Raw genomic sequence first — 26,087 nt, 5'->3', positions numbered from 1 at the left:
GCGGTGACGCTAGGGGCGGGGTCTGCGCCTGCGCGCTAAGGCGCAGCTCCGCCCCCAGCGCTGGCGCGCGGTTCGAACGTCGGCGAAGGCGACTGGGGCGCGTCTCTGAGGAGCTGGGTGTCGCGCCCCGGGTGGCTCGGTCACCTCGGGGGACATGAGGCGCACAGGCCAGGAGGAGGAGGAGGCGTGCGGCGTGTGGCTGGACGCAGCGGCGCTGAAGAGGCGGAAAGTACAGGTGGGGCGTTGGAACGCGTGAGGGGCGAGGGAGGGCGCGGGCGGCGGGAGAAGGGAGGAGCTTGAGGGGACCCGGGGTGGTGGAGGTGAAGTCGGGGGCCGAGAAGGCAACAGCGTTGGGAATTGGTGTCTGAAGAAGGATGAAAAATGAGGCTTGGGACGGGTGGAGAGAAAACGGGGGCGGCAGGCAGGCTGTGGAGGGACGCGGGGAGACTGGGACACCTGGGTTTCCAGGTATGGGGGCGACGGTGGGAGAAAATGAGCTCCGAGAAGTTCAGTCAAGCCGACCGCTCCGGAGCTCGGCGTCCTTGCAAGACGTCGGGGAAGAGGCTGAAGCTTTTAGGAGAGGGGCGCGTGTGCAGTCTTGTGGGAAATTCTCATCCTGAGCCTGCGGCTGTTGACCTGCCTGGAGCCTGTAACTTGAGCGGGGAAATAGAAGAGCTGGGAGGGCGAACTGGCCTAATCCTTAAAGGAGCACCCGCCGGGAGGCGGATCCTTTATTAAGTATTTAGCAGCGTGCCTCGCTGCAGCACCCTCACGCGGGATGCGGAAATTTTAAGAAGTAGCCCAGGTTCACCCAATTAGGAAGGGCTGGAAATCGCACCCATGTGTGTCCCATATGCAAGCTTCTCTGTTAGTTAGTACAAGGGAACAAAAGCATGGGGTGATAGTCCTTAATGTTTCAGTGGGCATTTTATGCCATGCATTGTGCTGTTTCAGATTGGTTTTTTGGTTCAACTCTGTATGGCAGATGGGCACAATGGGTATGGTAATACACAATTTCCGAATAAGAACTGAGGCCCAAAACATATAAGGGCAAGATTCTTGCTCTCAAGTTGCTTACAATCTTTTGGAAGAAAAAAGACATGTATACTAGATAATAATGACAATAAGTAACATTTGTTGAGTGTTTGCCATGTGTCAGGTACTTTGCTGAGGCATCATATGGCTTATCAATGGCAGGTCCTTACAGAAATGCAGCAAAGTAGGTAGTGTTTCATTATCTCTTTTATAGGTGATAAAAGTGAGCCTTAGATTAAGACATTAACTAGAGGCTGATGCTTTTAACTATTATAAGGTAGAATGTGACCAGGTGAGAGTTCCCAAGGGAAATGTGATATGAGAGGCTAGAGAGATGCTTATGACTCAGGGTTACTAAGGAAGATTTAACTGAGCAGGTAGAAAAGAATTTGAGATTGGAAGGGTGTGGTGAACTTGAACAGTTAGCACAATAGTCTAAAGATAATATGGTTAATCTAATCTAAACCATGAGTGAGAATCTTTTCTGTAGAAGCTACAAGATGTTGAACAGAACAATTGACTCAAAAAGCATCTTGTAAGTAAAGTCATTTTTTTGGGGGAAAAAAAACCCACTCCTTTAAATTTTTTTTTTTAATTTGAGATGAAGTTAACAAAATTAACCATTTTAAGTGAACAATTCAGTGGTATTTAATACATTTACAGTATTGTGGAGCTATTACCTCTGTCTGGTTTCAAAATATTTCTATCACTCTAGAGTAAAACCTGTACACATTAAACAGTTTTAGCCTTAAAATAAATATTTTTTTTAATGTGAACATATTTTGGTGTATGTAATGCATTCATGTGGTACATGATTTTAAATGTGTAGGCTACCCAGTGAAATATCTCCATGGTATTTCTGACCCCACCCTTCCCCATTTCAGAGGCCACAACTTTCTCCTGTATCCTTGGAGAGATTCTACTCATCTGTAAGCAAATTTGTATATCTGTTCTTTCTTATGAACAGTAGCATATTCCTAGATACACTGTTCTGCAACTTGCATCACATAGAGCTGATTTGTTCTTTTAAAAGATATATTGTATTCTACTACATGAAATAGTGTTTTACTCTGTGGGCTGCTGTAACAAAGTACCATCAACAGAGGCTTAAACAATAGAATTAATTTTCTTACAGTTCTGGAGACTGGAAGTCCAAGACTAGAGAGCCAGTGTAGTTGGGTTCTGATGAAGGTTGTCTTTCTGGCTTGCAGAGAGATGCCTTCTTGTGTGCTCACATGGCCTTTCCTTGGTGTGTGTGCACATGTTTATGTATGTGTGTGAAGTTCTTTCTTGAACAATTGTCCCTAGTCTTTTGCTATCAAAAAGCACTCTACAATGAAGAATTTTATACACATCATTTTGCACATGTGCAAATGTATCATCTGTGGGATGAATTTCTAATTCATCTGATTCCACAGGGAATCAGTTCAAAGAATGTGTTTGTTTTTAAAATTAAGACCATGAAACATAACATTGTTTAGCAAATTAAAATTTGGGGCACTTGAGGAATCAAACTTGTTTTCTACAAAGCAGGAATTTTGAGAGAGGATCTGAGTCAGCCTTAGTATTTTGTGTTAAGTGAACTGCTAAATCAACAATTTAAAGTTATCTTGCTTCCTTGGGATGTCTTTGTTCTCTAGTTTGTGAATTAGTGTACAAAAAGTATGAATTTTATCGTAGCACTTTCAGAATGGTGGCTTTTAATATACGGAGCAAGGTTAATTTATTTGGCTTAGGGAAATATACGTATTTATCAACAATGACCAAAATGTGCAATGGCTAATTTATTACTCCCTGAATTGGGTATAACCCTTTTATACCTTTAGTATACATTCTTGAATGGTATGGGGGTAGGTGGGAAACCTGTGTACCAGCTTAATTTAAAAAAAGAAGAGGAGTGAACGAGAGCTAGGAAGAGTTCAGGAGAAAGAAAGGGAATGATGTCCTGTGGGGAAGAGGAGAGCCAGTACTTGCCTCTGTGTGTGTAACTCTGGCACCCCAGATGACACGATTTTCTTTAATGGGGTTAAGATGAAAACATTTGTCCTGTTGATCTAGAGTGGCAGGAATCCTCTCTCCAGGATCCTCCAGCGTTCTCTCCAGATCCTTGCCTTTCTCTTGATTTCTGGAAGCCTGAATCTTGTGACCATAGTCAACCACAGTTTCCTCCTCATTTTTGTTCCCAAAGATACTTGTTTAAAACTGTGGTTCCCTGAGTATTTTCTTTAGTCCCTTAACTTTGAAATATGTAGAGAAAAGGAGAAGTAGATGTAATAACTGATAGGGAGATGGGAATGCAAAGATACCAGCAATTCTGACTGAGTCGTCGGTGGTTTCTGAGCCAGCCTTGGCAGACTACTGGATGTCAGCTCTGACATTCTGCATTTTTACTAACATCCCATCAACAAATCTTCTGGACCCTGCCTTCACATGTATTCAGAACTCATTTTTTATCACTGCTACCTGAGCTAGAGGGGCCCTCATTCAGTATTAAGTTTAAAGCCATCTGGTTTTCCTATATTCCGGTAAGAACAAGATCCTATTAAGGCCCAAGGTGTGATCTGGCCAAGAATACCCTCACACATTTTAGACTTCACTTACTCCTTTTTTCTCTGTCCCACTCTGCCTCCACCATTCTGGCCTTCAAGCCAAGTACACTTCTACTTGGAACTTTTGTACCTCTGTGCTGAAATACATAGTGGTTAGATGGCCACATGGGTCTGTTCCTTCATTTGGTCAAATATCAGCTTGTCATTGAGTCCTTGGCATAGTTACATTAAAACACCTTCCCTTTATCCCCTATTTCCAATACTCTCTAACCACCTATTCTTAGTGATATACTATATATACTGTATATTTACTTGTTATCATCTTCCCCTATTAGCATGAAAGTTCCATCAGGCAGTCCTTTAAACAGTGTCTTAAACATAGTAGGCACTCCGCAGACCTCTCCTGCCACCCGCTGCTCCCCTCAGCAGTATATTTCGTCACTCTGCCTGTTCTGCTCTCCGCTCTGGCTCTGGTGAATTCTCTCACCCTCCCGTGCTTCTGACTGTACCCAGTGCTTGTATGAATAAATAAATAAATCTTAAAAAAAAAAAAAAAACATAGTAGGCACTCAGTAAATACGTTTTTAAAGATTTATTTATACAAGAACTAGGGTACAGGCCAGATGTGCAGGAGGGTGACAGGATTCACCAGAGACAGAATGGGGAACAGAACAGGTGGACTGATGAAATACACTGCTGAGGGGAGCAGCGGGCGAGACAGGAGAGGTCTGCTCACCATGTAGGTTGCTCCGAGGCAGATGGGGATTGAACTGGCACTGCAGAGGCTGTGGACAGCTTCACAACGCTGCGCTCAACTGCCTGTGCCACCAGGGAGGCCCCAGTAAATACTTTTTTTAAGCCAAGGCTTTGGTCTAGTTAGAGTTTTTCCTCTTTTAAAGTTATTTGCATTTTGGGCCTCCCTGGTGGCGCAGGCAGTTGAGTGCAGCGCTGTGAAGCTGTCTGCAGCCTCTGTAGCACAGGTTGGATCCTAGCCTCTTAAGTATAGTATAAAACAGAATAAGTATAAAACAAACAATGTATCCTTTCTGTCTGTCCACCTTCCTAAAATATTTGTTGAATTGAGGATCTACTACATGTATTAAGCTAGTTTTGTGGAGGATAGAAAATAAAGTATGTAAATCAAATGTTGATCTCAGGATTTTGTAGGTTAAGCCTTGAAATGCCGAGTAATCAACATTCAATTTAGAAAAAAGTCACATCTGACTGGGAATCAGAAGGTCTTAGAACTAAGCTGAAGTATATGTAGCATTTGAGGATTGGGTGTGATTAAAGACCCTTCTGTGTGAGGCAGAGGAGAGAATGGTGGTAGCCATAATACAGCATGTAGCTAAGTATTATGTTATGTGAAGGGTTTTTTGGGCAATGAACGAAAAGGTAAACTGGAATTATATCAATGAGATATAATCGAGAGTCTACACTTTATGCGATAGGTAACAGAAACTGTTGACAGGTTTTGTGCAAGATGGTGTGATCACAGCTGTGCTTTAAGATTAATCTAGATGTTGGGTGTAGCAAAGGGTGCTTGACTAGTTAAGAGACTATTACAGTAATCTAAGACTAGGCAAGAGTTTATGACATTCTAAACTAACTAAGATAGTGTATTGCTTGTTTTGCTGGTTTAGAGAGTTTGAAGCAAGTTTTCAATGAAAATACTTTGTTACTAGCTCAACAGAGCTGACTTGTTGGAGATGATGATGACATCTTTTGGTTAGACTCCTTAAACTGTTCTCAAATGCCTCCTTTTTTAGGTATCATCCTCTTTTCAGTCTCACTCAGTGAAGCATGATAGTGACGATTAGAAATGGTGTTTGTCCAAAGTGTTATCGATGCCGTGAGAGACTAAGGAATAAGTGGTGACTTGGTGAAGATGCTGTGAGTGACTCTAGAAATGGGAGTTGATGAGTATGGGCCCTGGGAAGCATAAAGAAAGAGATAGTATGGCAAAATAGTTACATACTCACAATCATGTTTTTCTGTGCTGTGCCAGTATATATGGAAAATGAAACTTCATACACAAGGCCAGAATGACCATTATGAAAAAAAGAAGTTGGGTCAAATTATGTACTAGACTTGAAGACCATACTAATCATAGAGGGAATTAAATTGTTTTGAAAGCAGGAGTTTAAGACAAATTTATAGATAAATTATCAGAAGAGGTATGGAATGAGGGCTAAGCAGAATTTATTTTTTTAAGATTTATTTATAGATGCATACAAGAGCTTGGGTATAGGCCAGAGGTGCGAGAGGGTGAGAGGACTCACTAGAGACAGTGGGGAGCAGAACAGGCGGATCTACTGAAATACACTGCTGAGGGGAGCAGCAGGTGAGACAGGAGAGGTCTTCTGCGCCATATGGGTTAGCTCCCTGGCCGGGGATCAAAGGGGATCTAACTTGTGCTGCAGTGGCTGTGAATAGCTTCATAGTGCTGAGACTTAACCACCAGGGAGGAATTTAAATGCCATGGAAGCACGAAAACATTTTCCAGTAGTAAGCAGGTGACATATATGATCCCAGATCTGCTTTGATGGTAGAGTTGTGGAGTATATGAAAGAGTTACACATTTGGAGTAACTTGCAGCAGAAAAAAAGTTGGACATGTCACAGGGGATCCTAGTGATAGTAAGAATAGTAGGAACTCCATAGTTGTAGGAAGCCAATTCCTCCTTCCACTTTCTGAAAGAAGAAAATGTGGTGGGACCATGAATGTGGTATAGCAAAGGACTAGAGATTCTTTGGTTTTGAGGGTTTTTAGGGTTTGTTTTTTTTTTTTTTTAAGTGTGAAAGAACTTTAATAGGATAATGTGCATAAAAAGAGAAGAAAAGAGTGAATAATAGTTTTCCTGTTAAGCACCCAAAGTTACCCATCCCCCATTCATGGGAAGATGCCCAGCCAAATAGGGTTGGCTCAAACCAGGGCCACTGAGGCCTAAAAGCTTGCTGCAAGTCTGAGGCACCTTCTGGGAGTGAACCATAGGAAGAGGCAGAAGAGGCAAATCTGGGACAAGAGGAGCAAAGTCAAAGTACAAATCAAGGTAAAGACTGTCATTGACAGCCTCCCCACAGGTCTCTCACCCACAGTTATTCACGTGTTTCTATGTTTCAACTCCATGTGCCTCGTTCCATAGTTCCCCAAGTCCCTGGTGCAAGTCCAAAACTGAGAAGCCAGTGTGACTTCTTCACTTGTCACCTTAAAGTCGTTTTAAGGTTCTCAGACCTCCCCAGTGGCACTGTAGTTGAGCGCTGGGTTGCGAAGCTGCCCGCAGCCTCTGCAGCGCTGCTTCGATCCCCACATGCTCCCCGGCCACCCGAGGAGGGTCCCACATGGCGCGCAGACCTCTCCTGCTGCCCGCTGCTCCCCTCAGCAGTGTACTTCGGTCCTTCTGCCTGCTCTGCTCCCCGCTCTGGCTCTGGTGAATTCTCTCACCCTCCCACGCTTCTGACTGTACCCAGTGCTTGTATAAATAAATACATCTTTTTTTTTTTTTTTAAAGATTTATTTATTTATTTATACAAGCACTGGGTACAGTCAGAAGCGCGGGAGGGTGAGAGAATTCACCGAGCCAGAGGGGAGAGCAGAGCAAGCAGAAGGACCGAAGTACACTGCTGAGGGGAGCAGCGGGCAGCAGGAGAGGTCTGCGCATCATGTGGGACCCTCGCCCGGTGGCCGGGGAGCAGCCAGGGCTCGAACCGGCTGAGGGCAGCTTCGCAACCCAGCGCTCAACTGCTGCGCCACCAGGGAGGCCCAATAAATAAATCTTTAAAAAAAAAAGTCGTTTTAAGGTTCTTGAAGTTAGATTCTTTGGGATATTATTTCAGGGTAAGGATTGTTAATACCTATGCTGTGTGGCTTACAAAGGAGTTTGTCCTGTAGGAACCCCTATGCCTACTCAACAAGCTTTCTTACACTGTGTAATGTACTCACAGAAACTGCTTTTATTTTGAGGTAGCAGTAATCACCTAGAGGACTTTGTATGATGACCTGTTCTCACGTAGAGTCTTTGCATTCCACTGAGATGAACACTCATTTTGAAGCATGGTTCTTCTAAGAGAGCTAGCTGTAATTAGGACAGTAGCATTCTTGACATAGCTCCGACCTTTGGGATGCTTAGCCCTCATTCTATACCTCATCTTTATTCCCAGATGTTTGCTAATAAAAGTCTTACTATTACTAATAATCTGTAGTTTCCAATAAACCTTTATAGGACTTTAGCATAATGGTGTTTATTTAAATGCTATTTATTAATTTTCTTTTTTTTTTTCCTTTAGCTGTAAGCTTTACCAGGGCAGAAACAGTTATTTTATTTATCACTGTATTTCTTAGTTAGCTAGCATATAGTTGCTCAAATATTGTTAGCACATCTACTGTCATATTTGATTTATAGGAAATGATAACATACACATACATGTCATCAGCGAGAAGACCAGAATATATTTCTCACATGTTTGGTCTTCATCCACAGTTCTTGGCTCACAGCTCTCTTTGGTGTTTCCTAAGCTTTGTGAGTGATAAAGATTTGTTTTGTTATGATAGTGAAGGTAACTTTTGGTGGTTACCAGGGAAACCAATAGGAATAGAGTAGGGGACTGTTATTCTCACTTCTGGTTCCTGGAATGGGAAAGGATAAGAGGTGGAGTTCAGCTGCCAGTGGTCAGAGCCCAAGAGGCAGGGACTTTGGAGAGATACCCTGTTGAACACATGGCGATATGGGGAGATTGGCATACCTGGAAAGGGCACAGACTCGCTTCACCTCCCCCCTACCCCTTCCTCTATGCATTTCTTCCATCCTGCTGTTAATTTGTATTCTTTGTTAAAAAAAAAAAAATTGTGATCTAGTGAGTAAATGGATTTCCTGAGTTCTGAGTGACTTTCTAGCCAGTCTGTCAGAAGCACAGATGGTAATCTGGGGCTTGTACAAACATCTGAAGTCTGAGGAGGGAGTGGAGGCAGCCTTTGATCTATTGCTGGTTGGTCATCAGCATGGACTTCCTGGGAGTTGTGACCTCTCTGAAGTGGAGGGCCATGTCAGACTGAATCCTTAACCTGTGCAATCTGATAGTAGTGTGAGAATTGAGTTGAATTTTTAGAGCCTGAGAATTGCTTGTTGGTGTGAGGAAGCCTTAGCACCCGCATCCCTGTTGGAAGTTGCCTCCAGGACACACCAGCTCACATTATATCACATATCTAGGATGTGTCTCCTGTAAAATTTAGAGAGCCATGTTCCTGCTTGGCTTTGTAGGGTAAGTGATTTTCAGGCTTTTCTGCCCTCAGCCTAGGATTGCCCTGCCTGATGGGGCACTTGCATTTGTTACATTGTTATAAGTTGTGTTTTTATTTCTGTGGGCCATGGCTCAGTATTGAGATATTTGCCAAGGGAAGCAGAGGCAGGAGAGAGAGGGGAGAAAGAATGCCAGAGAAAGCAGAGTAAACACTTGCATGCGTGTCCCCCCCCGCCCCGCCCCACCTGCCCTGTACCTGGTTGCTCTGCACTATCTGTAAGAGCGCGATAAAAGCCTGAGAAAGCCACCGAGGGCTCCAGAACTCTCCTTTACCTGGTCTGCTCAGATCACAGAAAACCTGCACTGTGGCCATCCTGCCCCCACAGCTTCTTAGCAATGGTGACCAACTAGCAGGAGTACCGGAGAGCAGAAGTGCATGGCATTTTTATGGCCTAGCTTTGGAAATCATGTAGTATTACTTCCCTCGTACTTTATGATCAGGCAGTCACAGTGCACGTCCCAAGTTCAAGGAGAGGGAATAGAGACCTCATCACTTGATGGGAGGCAGTGGGAGGGGAGTGGTATTGTCACACTGTAAGAAGTGAAATGGTAGACCTTGTACTGACCATTTTTAAAAAGGACTTAGTTTGTAGTTTTCATCAAATTTGGAAAAATTTTGGTCATTATTTCTTCAAATATAATTTGTGTCCTCTTCCACATTATTTTTTGGAATTGTGATTATATGTATACTTGATATCCCACAAATCATTTTGGATAGTTTATGTTGCTCTGTCTTCAGGTTTATGGCTATATATTTTTTCTGGGTCTAATCTTACATTAAGTTCATCCAGTGAATTTTTTCATACCTCACATTTCTGTCATTATTTTCCTTTAATCCCTTGAGCATATTTATGGTAACAGTTTTATAGTTTTGTCTATTTATGTCCTCCCTGACACTTTTGGGTCTGTTCTATTAACTGACAGCCCCCGCCCCCCCAGTTATGACTGTTTACTTGCTTTCTTCACATAGTCATTTTTCACAGCATACAAAACAGAATGTGTGCTACATTGTTGGGTATTAGGATTTTTTTCTTAACTTTAAAAAATATTGAAATTTGCTTTGGCATGTAGTTACTTGCTAATCAGCTTGCTGCTTTCTGTGCTTCCTTTTAAACTTTGTTAGGACAGGTTTGGAATAACTTTCCCGCTAGAGCTGATTTAGCGCTACTGCTCAGGAGTGATCTGCCTGAGAACTCTGCTGAATGCTGTTGGTATTTGAGAGGTCTCTCTTGTATGAGCTCTGGAAATTGTTTACAGTTCCTGGGATTTCTTTTTCTGATTTCACCTGGTGTCTCCTAACACATATGTAGCCCAGTATTCGCTAATATCCTGCAGGAAACCCTATGTAGATTTCTGGATGTAGTTCTCTGTGCTGTAACTCCCGCCCACCCCAGCTTCCCCAAATTCTCTTCTTCCTCTGCTCAGTCACCAAGAATGCAGTGATCTCCCTGCATGCTCTCCATACAATGTGGTCTGACAGCTGGTCACCACATTTGTTTTCCTATTCTCAGGGATCAAAGTCCAAGCAATACCTTTGTCTACTGTCTGAAGTCAGTTCTTACGTATCTTAACCAGTTTTCTAGTTTTGTATGACGGAAGGGAAAAATCTATACCAATGCTACATGTCATGATATGAATTCAAGATAGTTTCTTTCTTTTAACCATTTAAAAGTACATTTTAGCTTTTAAATGTAAAAATGAAGTCACATATTTAGGCCAGAATTGGTAATCAGGATTCAGTGTCAGGCCTGTATCCAACTTACAGCATGATATTGGCAAATCTCATTTCTTTGGCTTTCACAGCCAAATTGAACTGAATGTGACCCTATTCTCCCTACTTCTCAGGCATTCCAGTCAAGCAAATGGAAATAAAAACAATTCACATTAAATAAGGAGGAGGTTATATTTATAGTTAGTTGACGAAAATCACTTTCCACACTTCTCTGACTCTTTCCACACTTCTCTGTCTTCAGTTCGCAGTCTGAAGTATACAGGATCTGAAAGGAAAGTGTGGTGAGACTGGTTCTATTTCATCGCTCCTTCTCTTAATAATAGCCAGCTGTTACTGATGCTGTCCATGTGCCAGGAACTGAACAAACCTTTTATGTGAATTAACTCACCAAATCTTCAGCAGATGCCCTATGGGATACTGTTAATGTCCCCTATGTGAGAGACACAGATCAAGCACCTTGCAGAGGGTCACACAGCTAAAACATACGTGGCAGTGGCAGAATTGTGATGGGCTTGAATCAGGTTGTGTGACTGTGCTGCTGGAGCCTTACTCTTAGCCACTACATGGCTATTTGAAAACTATTGAAAATATATCAACTGCTGCTAGTGTAGAATCATTATCTTTCAGTATGAGTGCGGGAACACCATCCCTGAAGCTCCTCAACAATCCTGGTAGTTTAGCCAGTCTTACTGCGTTCCACTGGCAGCAGAAAGATTGGGCTATAGTTGGAATACATGATGCCTGAGAAAAATAAGCGCCATTGTTATGGAAGGAGATGGTGAAAGATGGTGTACAGCACACTCCCTAGAGAACAGGGTATGTGTGGAATCCAAAGGATCCAGTGCGGCTCCGAGAGGGTCACTGGTGTTTATTGAATTGCTCCTGTTTGGCAGCTGTTTGGATAGTAAGAGATTCTGTTAATTCTTTTTCTCTCCCACTCTCAGACACATTTAATCAAGCCAAGCACCAAAATGCTAACACTGTTTCCTGGAGAGAGAAAGTCTAAGATTCCTTTTACTCAAAGAACAACTCCATCTGCAGGCATTCGGCAGACCAACATTACTTCCTTCTTCACCTTGCAGTCAGGTATGGTGACCATTCTGGGAGCTTCTGTGGAGCGAAAAGGAGTGCCCTTTTTTTCAATGTGGAACATGAGAAGTGACACTAGTATGTTGTGTTAAACTTAGCTATCTTATTAGAAGAGATTATACAAGAAGTCATTCCCCTCCCTTTTTAAAGGTTTGTTTATCCATACAGGAACTGGGGTACAGGCCAGAGGTGTGGGGAGTAAGAGGATTCACCAGAGATAGATTGGGGAACAGAACAGGCAGATCCACCGAAGTACACTGCTGAGGGGAGCAGCGGGCGAGTCAGGAGAGGTCTGCTGCGCCATGTGGGTCACCTCTCTGGCTGGCTGGGGAATTGAAGCCTTGCTGCGGTGGCTGTGGATAGCTTCATAGTGCTGCTGCTTAACTGCATGCACCACCAGCGGGGCCCCAAGAAATCATTCCTTTTGACAAGGGGTGTGTGTGTGTGTGTGTGTGTGCTTTTACAATAATTTTCTCAGTCTGTTTTGCTCAGTCTAATATTATCTGTATTCCCTGAGCAGTGAGAAAAGGTATTCTTGGGAAATTGAGATGCGTAGGGAAGCCGACCTGCCATTAATTAGGTATATGTCTTGGCCTGGCTATAGTGACTAGTCTATGAAGATTGACAATTGATATTTCTCCATGACACTTCTCAGATTAATCAAGATTCAAAGATGCTTTATTCTTGAAAGGTTGGCATAAAGTTGGCTTGTGTCTCATACTTTGGCAATTCTTGGCTTGCCTGCTCAGAGCAGCGTTCCTGCTACTTAGAGGGTGCTGACAGGAGAGTTCTTAACTCTTGGTGCAATATCCAGGATTGCTTTGCTTACACCTTCAGAATGCACCCACCCCACCCCAAACACAAACTTAAGACTTTTGCTTGTGGGAACATGGACACATCTTTTATTTAGAAATTCTGGATATGCTGTTATCTTTGAATCCGAAGTTGAGAACTCTTACAAAACAGTTCTGTCATGTAATTCTTGTTGGAGAAGGAAAGAGGAAATCATTCAGCTTTATAATTGGTGCTTGTGGTAACGGAGAGGGGAGTGGGAGTTCCATGTCGTTTGTCCTTCAGGCAGAATAGGACCCATTTCATGCCTGATAAAATGAACAGGCTAACACTAGTAATTAAAAAAAATTACAATTATTATTGCTGTTATTGTCGGATAATAGCATCCTGACTGACATTACTCCTTTTCCCATGAAATGTTTGGGGAGTAGGAACTTAACACTGTTACCAGAAGATTTCTTGGAGTTGAGTGGCTAATGTCATCTTTGAGATCTTACAGAAATACTGTTTTGAGCATGTTTCTCAAAGGTAATGTTCAGGAGTATCTATTTGGCCAGGGTCACTGTTTAGCAGAAACCATAATAAACAAACAACAAAAGCAAAACTTATGTGCCCTTTATTAAAACAAACCCCACATAAGAAAATTCAGCTGGGAAAATAGATCTCAGTCTGATTGCACACCACGTTTGATTTTATTAGGTACATCACAGAAAGTGTACATATATTTGAGGAGGGAATATAAGATCTGTTTTAGAAAGGTCATTCAGGAAAAAACAGAACTTGAAAGCAGGAAAGATCAACTATAAGCTGAGTGTAGAGTCCGAGACCCCTGCAGGAGGTAGTGATAGTACTGATACTGAATTCAGAGCCAACTAAATCCTGCTCAGGGCAGTCGTCCTGCACAATATAACTTGTTTATGTCTATTTTACTAGGAAAAACAAATGGTGGTGACAAGAGGACTATTTCATCTCTTATAGAGAGTCAGACCAACGAAGGCTCGAAAGCTGTAAATCCGCTAATTCATCCAATCAAGGGCACAGGGGATGATTGCATGGCGCCCCCTTTAGCCACTTCAACCCCTGCAGACATCCAGGAAGCTGGGCTTTCTCTTCAGTCCCTCCAGGCTTCTGGTCACCACAGAATGGGAACCCCATTTTTGACTGTGCTGTCTTTGTTACAGTCTGACACCTCAGTCTGTGCTGGGGAAAGTAAAGATTCACTGGCTAGTTCCATCACCCAAGATTTGGAAAGTTCTTGTACTCTGGACCAAAATGAGGGAGAGCATTCTTCTCAGAAAAGGGAATGGCTTCATGGATATGAGAATAAGAACTGTCAGGGTGTGGAGAGACATATTAAACCTCTTGGGTGCAAGGACTATCAACTTCTGGACAGGACTAAATTGGAAAACGTGTCAATCAAAGAAAACAGACAGGCCCCTGTTCTTCCAACATACAGGGATTCCTGGAGTGGAAAAAACACAGACTCGGTGAAACAAAGCCCTTCTCCCATCCCTGTGTTTACCTGGGACGGTGAAACCAATAAGGACTGCTGGAGCCAGCTTTTCACCGAGGATTCTCAGGGCCAGCGGGTCATTGCTCACAATTCTAGAGCTCCTTTCCAAGATGTAACTAACATCCAGAATCAGGGCCTTGGACAGTTTCCTAACAAACTTCAGGCTCAACGCCAGGATATGTCCACTCAGTTAAATCTGCATCCGGATTTGCTCTTTACCCAGGATTCTGAAGGTAATCAAGTCATTAGGCACTAAGTTGGAATGTATTTATGAAGGTTTGATTCTAAAAGCACCTTGGAATGACAGACGTAAGAAAGTATCTTGGGGTAGGAGAGTGTGGGTGAGGGAGGCATGGGATGAAGCTGTCATTGTTGAGTGTTTTCTTCACGGAAACAAAGTAGGTGGTGAGCAATGAGGCAGGACAGGTACTTACCTCTCCACTAATGAGCCCACTACTCGGTTTCCACAGAGCCACCTCTTTGCCCTTTAGATTGGGCAAAAAAAAAAAGACTGGGGCATTGTTTCTTAAGGATGTGTTTTTAATCTCACACTGGAATCTTAGTCCCACAACGTAAACTGGGGGCCTCACTCCTGGTGGCTGTGGGTGAGGCAGCAAATCTCCTGATACATGGGGGCAGAGAGCACAGAGAGGTAGGTTAGGATGATGGGAGGTTTGGTGGTGATTTTATTTTAAAGTCATACTGTTTAAACATCTCTAAAACTATGGACACTCCAGGTGTGACTAGATAGATCACTCTTCTACAAGGCTGGAGAGAACTCCCTTTGTCAAACTGACTCCAAATAAATGACTGTTTACAAAGCTGGCTCTGATGGTAATTAAAACATTACCAATTTTATTTTTGAAAAAGCATTTTAATAGTCTATGCTTTATCATTGTCTTGGACCCAATCTGAAAATGAATCTAATTTGACCTGTTCTACTGGATAGGCTACCACTAGGTGGCAGTTTCCCATGTGCAGGTGTGGTATGGAAGAGGCTGTAATTACACAAGCTTTCAAGTTACAAGATGGAGCTGCTTTAAGAGCATAGGGCAAAATCTTTACATAAATGGACAAGAGGCTCCCTAGGTAAGTTTTCACTTCTGAAGGTAGGATCTTGTAAGAAAAGGGAAACCAGGAGCTTGTTTGTAGAAGTTAGTATACTTTAAATTAACAGCAGTCTTATACCTGGGGGCGGAATATACTGGGTGATGACAACTCAGAGATGGACACAGCAGATGCATATCTCTCCAAATGCTTTCTTTAATGTCAGGTAGTGCTTCAACCCACACACACAGGATACATACTGTAGAGAAAGGGACCTGAGGGCATCTGAGTCATGCATGGTGTGGTCGGTACAAACCTTGGCCCAAAACCAAAGCAGCAGTCAAGGGCCGGAGGATGGTATGCTCTTTCCCTCCCTGTTTCTCTTTCCTGCTGGGCTTAAGCTAAAGTCCATGAAAGAGAAAGTTTTTTCAATGAGTGGAACTGATAAGGCCCCAGGGCCTTGGAGGGTAGATTTGGTTGTACAGTATTACAAAATACATTTAAGAAAAAAATAGCCAGGCCTCCCAGCAGCCCTAGTGTCGGCTGGTCCAGTGGCCTGACCTCTACACCTAGGTGTCGATGGGGAAGAGGGTGATTGCTGGGTATTGGTGTCAACTTATGATGGAGCAGCGTAAGATTTCCCCTGCCCTATGAACAAGTACATAAAACAGTTATAGCCCCTTCCCTTCAGCCCTGCTGCAAGGAAGCCACTGAGAGTGATAGCTGAGCACAAAGTGTCCGGTGAGACCAGTTACGGGATATAATGCAGTGAAGTCATTCATTTAGGACCTATTTTCACACAGGGGTAAGGAAAAACCAGAAATTTCTATCTCACCCTTTAGACTGAAACATTCCAACCAACACATTTATCTGTAACAAATGTCTCAACTCAAAACAGGCCTTAGCTTCTGCTAAAGTCTCACGTGTGGGAAACTTAATCCAGCTCATCTTTTTCAGTCCAAGCTCTAGTTTTCAGCAAGACTGTTGCAGAAGATTTCTAATAGAGAGGCAGAAACATCTGCGGTGAGGAAGGCAGCTATTGAAGGAATTCCAGGAGCATGAGACTTGAGTTTGCAGAGCTGAGTGTTGTCAGTTTCCTTTTCTACTGATATCTTCTTCCTTCAAAGCAAACTTCTTCCTGAGGACCTCAGAGATAAGAATGGCAGGGTCTTCCTCCTTCAGTAAACTCCGATTCCTGGAGACAAAATAATAGCTTATGTTTATTACGTATTTATTCTGTTCTGAGCAGTGTTCTGTGTCTTTTAAAAAAAGATTTTATTTGTGCATACAAGAGCTGGGGTACAGGCCAGAGGTGTATGTGTGTGGGCGGATTGAGAGGATTCACCAGAGTAGGGAGGAGAACAGGCAGATTGACTGAAATACACTGCTGAGGGGAGCAGTGGGCAAGACAGGAGAGGTCTGCTGCGCCATGTGGTTTGCTCCCTGGCTGGGGCTCAAACTCTTGTTGCAGTGGCTGCAGATTGCTTCATAGGGCTGCGTCTTAACCCCTTGTGCCACCAGGGAGGCCCTGTTCTGTGGCTTTGAATGCACTACTTTATCCTAACACCAATCCTGTAAAGTGAGTGGTTACAATTCTCTTTTCACACATGAGGAAACTGAAGCACAGAAAGGTTATACAATTTGTCTGAAGTCACTAGTCAACCAGTAAGTGGTGACTCCAGAGTCAAAATCCCATCTAACTGGTGATAGAATGTTTTGCTATTTCCTGAAATGGTTAGAAAAAAATGAACAAAGTAAAGATCATCACCCAGTTAAGAGCTGGCCTGGGATGACTAGACTTCCGTGTCCACCTTCTGCTGAGACCTCTTAGTAGCATTTACCCAGGTCAGCAGCGCAAGTGACTAATGACTCCTGGCTATTCTGACCTTTTTCAGTTCTGGGGAAAAGATAAGTTAGTAAGAAATCCTCTACTTCAGGGCGCTATGAGATTTTAATAGGAAATCTACACTTTAAACATTCATGTCATAAGGTACCTGTGGGTACAAAATCAAATCCAGATTGGGGTAGGTTCCAAAATACCTGGTGCATCATAGAAGAGCAGCCTAGGTATCTGGAAAACAGTTGCTTGAAATTCTTGTGAACTTACATATAGCTTCACAAAGGCATTTTACTGGTCATTAGGCTAGATGAGTCCAAGAATGATGACTAAACTTTGGGGCCTCCCTGGTGGCACAGGAGTTAAAGTCTCAGTGCTATCGCCAGCCACTGCAGAAGTTCTATCTCCAGCCAGGGAGCAACTCAGATGGCGCAGCAGACCTCTCCTGCCTCGCCTGTTGCTCCCCTCAGCAGTGTATCTCGTAGATCCACCTGTTCTGCCCCCACTCTGTCTCTGGTGAATCGTCTTACCCGCCCCACACACACCTCTGGCCTACACCCCAGTTCTTGTATGCATAAATAAATATATCTTTATTAAAAAATGATTACTAAACTTTGGAAGCAAAACTAAGAGAAACTAATGGGGCTATGCTTCCATTCTCAGCTCAACCCAGCTGCTATTAAGGGAGAAGAGATCTTAGTGCAAGACTGGGAAGAGGGTCTTAGATTTAAGGTGGTACAAAATATAAGTAAAAAAAAATTGAGAGTTAATCCGTAAAACACTGACTTGAAGAAAAGGTCTAAGGGCAGCCCTGAACAAGGGGCAGTAGAACCAACCTGGCAAGGGGCAGAGAGGAAGGTGAAAGTGACTTCCCTAATAAACATATGACCAAGAAGCAGTGAGTCATTTAGTCTTGGCTGGTTTTCAGAGGTGAATGGGGCCTGCAATACAACGGGATTCCTTCCCTAAGACCTCACTTGTGAGAGAGACCGCATCCCCATGATCCCCAAATAGCATTAATCTGCATTAACAGAGCTGCATAACCTGGCCTTTGGAGTCTGGGTGTCAAATGCTTCATTACTCAGGAACCTGAGTTTGGCAGGCTTCTGGGCTGCTGCAGCCCACCTGGAGAAACACTGCAAGGTGGGGTGACCCCCTCTGGCTGGAGCTCTGTGGCTCCTCTTACACATGAATTTCTCAAGGTAAGTATTTCCCAAATTCCCTCAGAATGCCATCAGAGACACCTAGAATGCCATTCCTTGTTTGTGGTGGGGGAGGGGGGTGGGGGTGTGTGTATTTTTTTTTTTAATTTAAGATTTGTTTATCCATACAAGAACTGGGGCACAGGCCAGATTCGCGGGAGGGTCAGAGGATTCACCAGAGACAGAGCAGGGAACAGAACAGGCAGACTGACGAAATACACTGCTGAGGGGAGCAGCAGGAGTGACAGGAGAGGTCTGTTGCGCCATGTGGGATCCTCGCTGGCCGGCCAGAATCGAACCGGAGCCGCAGAGGGTGCGGACAGCTTCACAGCGCTGCGCTCAACCACCTGCGCCCACCAGCGGACACCCTTAGTATATTTTTAAGAATATGAGTAATTTTGATGGGCAGCCTGGCTTTTGAACCACTAAGTTTCAAAAGCCTTGTTCTCAAATCTCTAAATTTATAAGGGTGATGTGCATAACGAACCCCACTATATTTTAAAGTAGAAACCTCCAACTTCATGAAATTCTCCTTTCACCAGAAAGTACCAATTTGAGCTAAATTGTTATGTAACCCCACATTTTGAAGGGTGAGGTACAGGGTTATTATAACTAGCAGTATGAGAAATGATGATGGTCCCCCCTGGTGGTTCAGAGTTGGATTAGATGAGTTATAAAATCCCTGCTCTAGCTTAACACTCCCAATTAGATCACCCCAATCAAATGTAAGGCTCTCTTCTCTCAGACTGGGACCTCAGGCAGTAGCAAGCCAGGTAACAAGCTCTGTGAATGAAATAACACATGGCTACTCCTAAGGTCTAGGTACCTTCTATTAGATCACTGGCCACAGGCAACTTAAGAGAGTATAGAGCACCAGAGCGCCTTCTCAAGGTACTTACAGATCTTGGCTCTGTTTCATCCGGTGAAAGTCCTTCAGGATCCCCATCATATCTGCAAAGCTGCTGGCCTTGGACAGAGACACGCAGTCATCCTCTTCAGACGAGCTGCAGGTAGCTTTGTGTTCTGGTTTGCAACATTCAGGGCTGGCAGAACAAAGCAGGGGGACTGATGGAAGATCAGGGACCTCTACCTCGGTCTCCTCGGTGATGTCACTAATGACAAAGGAAGTTGTAGAGTGGAATGAGGATCCAAAACAAGGTAAGGGAGAAGAGACATTTGAACTTCCTGGAGATAAGAAATCTGGCGTTAATGAAGCCGAAGCTGAAAGAGAAAACAATAGGCATGGATGGAGATTGGGACTAAATCCAGCAGTAAAATCTTCTCCCTACCGCCTATCAGTTATCTCCTGGGCTGACACACTGACATCCTGGGAGAGCCCAGGATGGTACCAGTAAGCCCGTAGAGGCTCTTGCACTAGCCTTCCCCTCAGGACCTCAAAGAGGTGGAGAAGTACCCGGCTCTTAGTGGTGGTCTAGGAGGACAGAAAAACCCACTCCATTGAGACTTTGGCTTCTGAAAGCCCCCATTCCTCAGTGGGCAACAATGTCCTTTTCTCTTAACTGGGGTAGTGCTTCTGACTATGCTCCTCTGAATGCTCCTACAGGTGACTGGAAGAAATACTCTGCAACAAAAATAGAATGGCAACAGTCCTTTTAGTTTCCCAAACTTTAGTGGATTTTCCTCAGTTTCTAAGAAACACTGATTTCACATAAACTACAGCTGCCTCTTGGATAACAACAAAATTGTCGGATAACTGACGAATTTAAATTAGAAATTTGTGCAATTCCTCTATAAAACTACCGTATAAGGGAATTAAATATGTGAAGGCATACTCCCACCCATTTCCAGTGGTTCTGCCTTAACTGCAGACAGTGAAGGTGGAGGGACAGAGGTGGTCTGCGGTAGAAAGGATAAGGAAATGGGAAAAGGGGCTTAAAGGGGACTCAGTGGTGGGGCATGCTTATTTCTCACTGAAAAGGAAAGCCACTGAGGGCTAATGGAAGACAAAATCTTAAAGACACTTAAAGGCGGATGTTGGTTTTTGTGGCCTAGGTAGGGAATCCGCCTGGGGCTTCAGGCTACATGAAGATTTTGTTCTAACCAAACTAGTGAGCCCAAAAGGGCTGGTGGAAGTAATCCAAGGAATGCTATAGGATAGCTAGACTTCAGCGCCTGTCCAAAACTTTTGGGCCTGAATTACCTCAATTACCAGGGACCATCATTTTCCTTGCCCCTATCCTGTGTAAGAGCCAGAGGAAAAAGAACAGCCTGCTGTATTCTGGCCCTGGCTCGGGATCCTACCTGTATCAGCTGCCACTATCTTAGCGATCTGGCTTCTCAGGTGGCTCAGCTCATCCTGAAGCTCTGTGGTACGGGTCAGGGCTGGCAGGGCTGGTTTCTTCAAAGCCAGGAGCCTCTCTTCGGACCCGCGCAGGTTGGGCACCGAGGCATTGCGCTGCATGACAATCAGAGGGCTGGGCTTCCACGTTTGCCTCAGGGGCCGTGTATCACTCCTGGATCAGGGAAAGCATGTATGTCACAGACAGCTGGCTGCTGCATCCCGTCTACAATCCCTTCATCTCCTAAGAGTTATCACAGCCAGGTTCTGCTCCCAGTCTGAGCCCAAAGCTCCCCATAATGCCTTCAGCCTTTCACAAGCACACTCCCTGTTGCTTGCCACTTGCTCTGGGAAGTAGTTCTCCATTCCTCAGACCAGTACTGCCTCAGCTACCTGACCCGGGCATATGTCTCCTCTTCATCTGCAGCAATCCAGGCGATGTCAGCCAGAGTAGGGACTTGGGGCACATCCCTCAGACACAGGTCAGAGATGTTGGGCAAGGTCTACGGGGAAGCAGAATTTATCAACAAGTGATGACATCATGAGGCAATGACTGCAAAATATCTACAGAGGGCACCTAGTCCAGCACAGTGTCAGGAAGGCCTCTCAGAGCAGGGAGAAGAGGGTCCTTGGGCCTCCCTGGTGGCACAAGGGATTAGGTGTCAGCACTATGAAGCTATCCGCAGTCACCGCAGCATGAGTTCGATTCCTGGCCAGGGAGCTACCTACATGGTGCAGTAGACCTTTCCTGTCTCGCCTGCTGCTCCCCTCAGCAGTGTGTTTCAGTCAATCTGCTGTTCTGCTCCCCACTCTGTCTCTGGTGAATCCTCTCACCTCTCACACCTCTGGCCTACACTCCAGCTCTTGTATGCATAAATAAAATAAACCTTCAAAAAAAACAAACAAAAAAAAGTCCTGGTTGGAAACAGCATGAGTAACTGATCAGAAGCAAAAGAGTTGGTAGGATTACAAATAGTTCAGCATAGGTGGAACAGAGGATGAGCAGGGATTGAGAGAGGTTGGAAAATGAATTAGGAGCTTTAATTCTAAGATGTGTACTGAGTCACTAGGAGATTTTAAGTTTCAAAAGATTACACTCTGGCTGCTGTGTAGAACATGGGAGGGTGAAAAGATCAATTAAGAGGCTGCTATATCCAAGCAAAACAGGGACTTGCAGCAAGGGTGGGGACTATGGCAGCCCACAGTCTAAAATACTATCTGGCCTTTAAAGAAACAGCTTACTGACCACTGGCTAGAGGAAAGGAGTTTCCAGAGGCAACAGCCAGAGTTTCCTTTTATTAGACGTGGCCGCCGTCTAAGAGCCTCTCATCCTCTGGTTGCAAGAATACATGTGCAGGGCCTCCCTGGTGGCGCAGGGCGGTTGAGTGCAGCGCTGTGAAGCTGTCCACAGCCTCTGCAGTGCTGGTTTGATCCCTGCCGGCCTCAGAGCAACCCACATGGCGGGCAGACCTCTCCTGTCGCCCTCTGGTCCCCTCAGCAGTGTATCTCGTCAGTCTGCCTATTCTGTTCCCTGCTCTGTCTGGTGAATGCTCTCACCCTCCCGCGCATCTGGCCTGTACCCCAATTCTTGTATAAATAAAATAAATCTTAAAAAAAAAATACACGTGCAAGGACATCAAGAATCTGTTAGAGCCTCAGGAGATTTCTAGCTAGCTCTTACATCTTTGTAGTTAACTGGGATTTAAATTGTTAAGCAACATTTTAATAAACTTGGCTATTTTAATATTTATATTTAGATAAAAAGATAATTATACAAAAGGAATCATAATAGGATTCTTTAAAATAGCTCCTTGACCAAAATGAACCACCAAGGAACAGAGGCTGAGTGACACTGTTAAATGAAAAATTAGGATTCAGTCATATATTTGTTATAATTACAAAAACATGCATCTGGAAAAAGATGGAAAAGAACTACACTAAAACATTAACAGTTATGACTGATTACAAGCAATTTATTTCCCTTTATTTTTTACTTTCATTAATATTTTTGTATGGGTAAATTTTAAAAACAAATCAGTTAAGAGCTCTTTAAATAAAGGCGCTTTGTTTATAATTACCCAGGAATAATTTCTCAAAATCACCTATACATGAATTACCATCAGAAGTTCCCGCACAGATCGGTGGGTAGATCAGGAATTGATAGCTCTGAATTTTGGATGGGGAGCCTGGGTGGCACAGGCATGAAGTGACACTCCACTGCCCCAGGAGCTTCTGCTAGGATGGCCGTTTAGGGACGCCTCCATGAGGCTTGCCTCACTAGCCAGTGTTCCTGTCAATCAAATGAGTCAACACATCTGAAGATGTGCTACCTACTAACAATTATTACTAACACGCGTCACACCATGGTGCCGCTCTATGGAAGCCTCTGCCCTCTGCCCGCGGCTGCCTAGCCAGTAGCAGTCTGGCCAAAGGACTGGCAGTGTTATAGCCAAATGCAGGGTCAACCTCCACTGAGTCCTGCTCACCCCCTACCTTCCCCGCCTATGCTGTCCTTTATTTCCAGCACCTGAGGCAGCAGGGCCTCATCCTGTACAGATCCTTTAGGCAATGCTGGAAAACTGGCAGTGTGGGTCATGGGACAGCAGCCCTCCTTACTTCCAGTCCCATTTTTAACTAATACCTTGATACATCCAACTCCTCTACAACTCAGCATCTGATACACAAACTCAGCTCCTTCATTCTTTGTCTTCCTGGGCCCACATCTTTTCAGGCATGTATTTGTCTCCTCTGTGTAGGCAGAAAGCTGAAGTATCTCTTTTCTCTCCTCCCCAAACACACCTCAAGTATCTAGACTAAAACTGATACTTCATTATTCTTAGAGGGAGGCAGCTGGGGCTAGTAAATGCTACTTAACTTCCCACTGCAGAAGGTCTCAGAGACCAAGGTCAGACAAGAATCTGCACTGCACAGTAGGTAGGGATGGCCCCTACGCCGGAGACAGAAGTAGTCCAAAGTATGTTCAGACACTAAAAATAGGTGGCTGAGTGACCAAGTTGTAGAGCTGGTGGGGAAAAGCAGAGTTCAACTCAGTCTCGCTCAGCACCGTTTGCACCTGAAAGGCTGGCCAGGGTTGCAGGCAAACACCTCAGCAAAGAAGATGGCTAGTCAGGGCATCCGGTTCATCAAGGGCCTTTGGACTATGGCTACTCTAGTAAGCTGGATTGCTGGAGCCTGCTGAAATCTGAGCCACTTCGCAGAAGCATCAAAGATGCAAGATTATTATGGGCAGACTGGGAGTGTGGTCACAGGTTTGTCAGAAGCGTCTATGGAATTAGCTTTAGGACATCCTTTTCCCCCTAGCATGACCAGACCCGATACAAGCATTTACTAATTCTGGACAAAAGGAAAAAGTGGCACCGTTCTCCCTTATTCCGACGCCACTCTTTCAGCACACTCACCTCAAAGGATGCCCGGGGGCACGGCTTCAGCGGTAGGTTGGTCCCGATTCTCCTCACTACACTTCGAGCAGCCCCATGAGGCTTGTTTTGCCAGATTGGGATGGTCTAAAGCAGAGACAGGGACAGCTGCAACCTCAGAGACTGCGGTCCAGCTCCTGGCCCCCATCCTTCTCCCTCTCTCAGGGAGCCTAGTCCCTCAGCCCAGGAAGCACCTGCGGTGCAAGTCAGGCTCAGTTCTGAGAGCACCTTCTCAGTCAGCAGCCTGCACTTTGACCAGCAGCCTCAGGGCACACAGCCCGTGCCCCAGAACTTCCCCAGAACTTCGGCAGGTTCAGCACTTGTCTCCCCCGCCCCCCTGCAGCCCCAGTACGCCTCTCACCACATTGGCTTCCATTCCCGACATCTCAACCAGCTCCTGCACTTGAAGGACACGGCAGCCACAGGGCAGCTCTGGGGGCTTGAGGCGGGAGGCGTGGCTCCTTCATATCAGGCCATCTCAAGGGGCATCAGACTTCTCTTCCTGTGGAACAACCCCACATGGGGGCTCAGTGGCCACTACACAAGCCCTCCCAGACCAGGCCCTGCTGAACCATGACTAATACCAAGATTTTTCTGTTCCAAAGTGAGAAAAGCGGCTCAAGAGGCTGCCCTCACCCAAATTGAGACCCTTAAGGTTCTGTCAGGCTTGCTGTGTGAGCTTGGCGGGCCCTGGAGCCTTCCTGGGACTTTAGGTTTCTTGAGGTAAAACTTCTAAAGATGTAAGTAGGATCCTTTGATAGTTAAAAAGCACTCAGGAAGGCGGAATCACAGGTACCCGCCCCTGCGCCCAGGATTCATACTTGGAGAAGAGACGCAGAAGCCCAGCATGCGTGTAGCGCCAGCAAGCACAGGGCAGGTTCTCCATCGGTTTGAGCAGACGGGCAAAGGAGAGTCCAGAGCCCTCAGTGGCTTTGCTGCTCTTTCTACACCAACTGTGGGGCAAGCCCATGGGCTGGCAAGACCTCCCAGCGCCCTGCCCCCCCCATCTCTGCTCTCCCTGAGCATTCTCTGGCGCGGTCGCTGCCTTTCGTAGCCATTCTTTGCCGTCATCTTGCTGCCCCTGAGTGATGCTGCTCGTATAGCCTCACCCTGCAGGCCCAGGTGTGCTCTCCTAAGCATGCCCACGCCATACTCAGGGTCCACCATCACGCGTGCATGCCTCACGGCCCGCCGCGCACCCAAGCGCTTCCCACATTAGCACAATCCAGGCCGCAGGTGAGAGCCAGAGTGGCCAGCGGCGTAAAAGCCTGAGCATCTTCATCTACCCTACCACATGCTCCCCAGTCGGGCACTGCTGAGCCTCTGCAAGAACAGTGAGCAGCCAGCTTTAGTCTCTGTCTACTGGTGCCGGGAAAAGAGCCAAAGTTTTGCTCCCTACTGGCTCTGTAGCCTAAGGCAAGCCACCCAACCTTTCCGAAAGCTGGTTTCTCTAAAAAAGGTGAAGAGCTGCCTCTCTAGGTAACTTTAAGGGTCAATCAGTGAAATGGGATTTTAAAGTGCTTAATGCACTGTTAAAACTTGACACAGATGGGTGGGGTTGCTCCTGACTTGATTTTTCACAGCTGCCCTGCGTGGTGAGATCACCATTCCTTGTTCATCAAACATAACAATACCCAGTCTGGGGCCTCCCCGGTGGTGCAGCGGGTTGAGTGCAGCGGGTTGATCGCTGCGCTCTGAAGCTGTCTGCAGCCATGCGCTGTGCGGGTTCAGTCCCTGCGGGCGAAAATCCCACAGGAGAGGCAGACCTCTCCTGTCTCCCCCGCTGCTCCCCTCAGCAGTGTATCTCTGTCGTCTGCCTGTTCTGCTCCCTGCTCTGCCTCTGGTGAAGCCTCTCACCCTCCTGCGTCTCCGGCCTATACCCCAGCTCTTGTATAAAAATAAATTAATCTTTAAAAAACAAAAAACCAATACCCACTCTGTGCCAGGCCCTGAGCTGGGCACTGCAGGGTCTACAGGAGCGAGACAGCTATGAACTCAGAGAACTCACAATCTAGAAGAGATAGGACCTGAATCGAATTCTAGCAGAGGCTGATAATCACTGCTCTAGAGAAGCATACTAGGGAGGTGGCCAAGTGAGTTCAGTCCACTGGCTCCAAGGTCCCATAGTGAGTTCAGAGGGTAAGGTAAGGAAAACAGCAATAGCACAAGTCCAGGGCAGGAGGCTACGAGATGGGCAAAGAAGAGCATAGTATGACAAACGGCAAAGGTAGACTGGGGCTGCTTGTCACGAGGGCTGG

General features: G+C 45.2%; 2 protein-coding genes across 2 annotated transcripts; one reads left to right on the top strand and one right to left on the bottom strand.

Moving 5' to 3' along the window:
* Positions 1–154: 154 nt before the first annotated feature.
* On the top strand, positions 155–14,263 carry AUNIP (aurora kinase A and ninein interacting protein; the record flags this gene model as incomplete). The annotated part of the gene is made up of 3 exons (XM_084243306.1): positions 155–235; positions 11,558–11,699; positions 13,428–14,263. The coding sequence occupies 3 exons, from the start codon at positions 155–157 to the stop codon at positions 14,261–14,263; spliced, it is 1,059 nt and encodes a 352-aa protein (XP_084099432.1).
* A 1,880-nt stretch (positions 14,264–16,143) lies between these two features.
* Positions 16,144–24,214, bottom strand: MTFR1L (mitochondrial fission regulator 1 like; the record flags this gene model as incomplete). Its single annotated transcript, XM_084243134.1, has 6 exons — positions 16,144–16,249; positions 18,993–19,314; positions 20,356–20,567; positions 20,786–20,895; positions 23,812–23,916; positions 24,191–24,214. 6 exons carry the CDS (start codon positions 24,212–24,214, stop codon positions 16,144–16,146), a joined length of 879 nt encoding a protein of 292 aa, XP_084099260.1.
* Between the last annotated feature and the right edge of the window lie 1,873 nt (positions 24,215–26,087).

The sequence above is a fragment of the Talpa europaea genome (genome assembly GCF_964194135.1).
Source record: "Talpa europaea genome assembly, chromosome: 9".
NCBI lineage: Eukaryota > Metazoa > Chordata > Mammalia > Eulipotyphla > Talpidae > Talpa > Talpa europaea.
The sequence above is the reverse complement of the archived record's forward strand: the minus strand, read 5'-3'. Positions and strand labels throughout refer to the sequence as shown.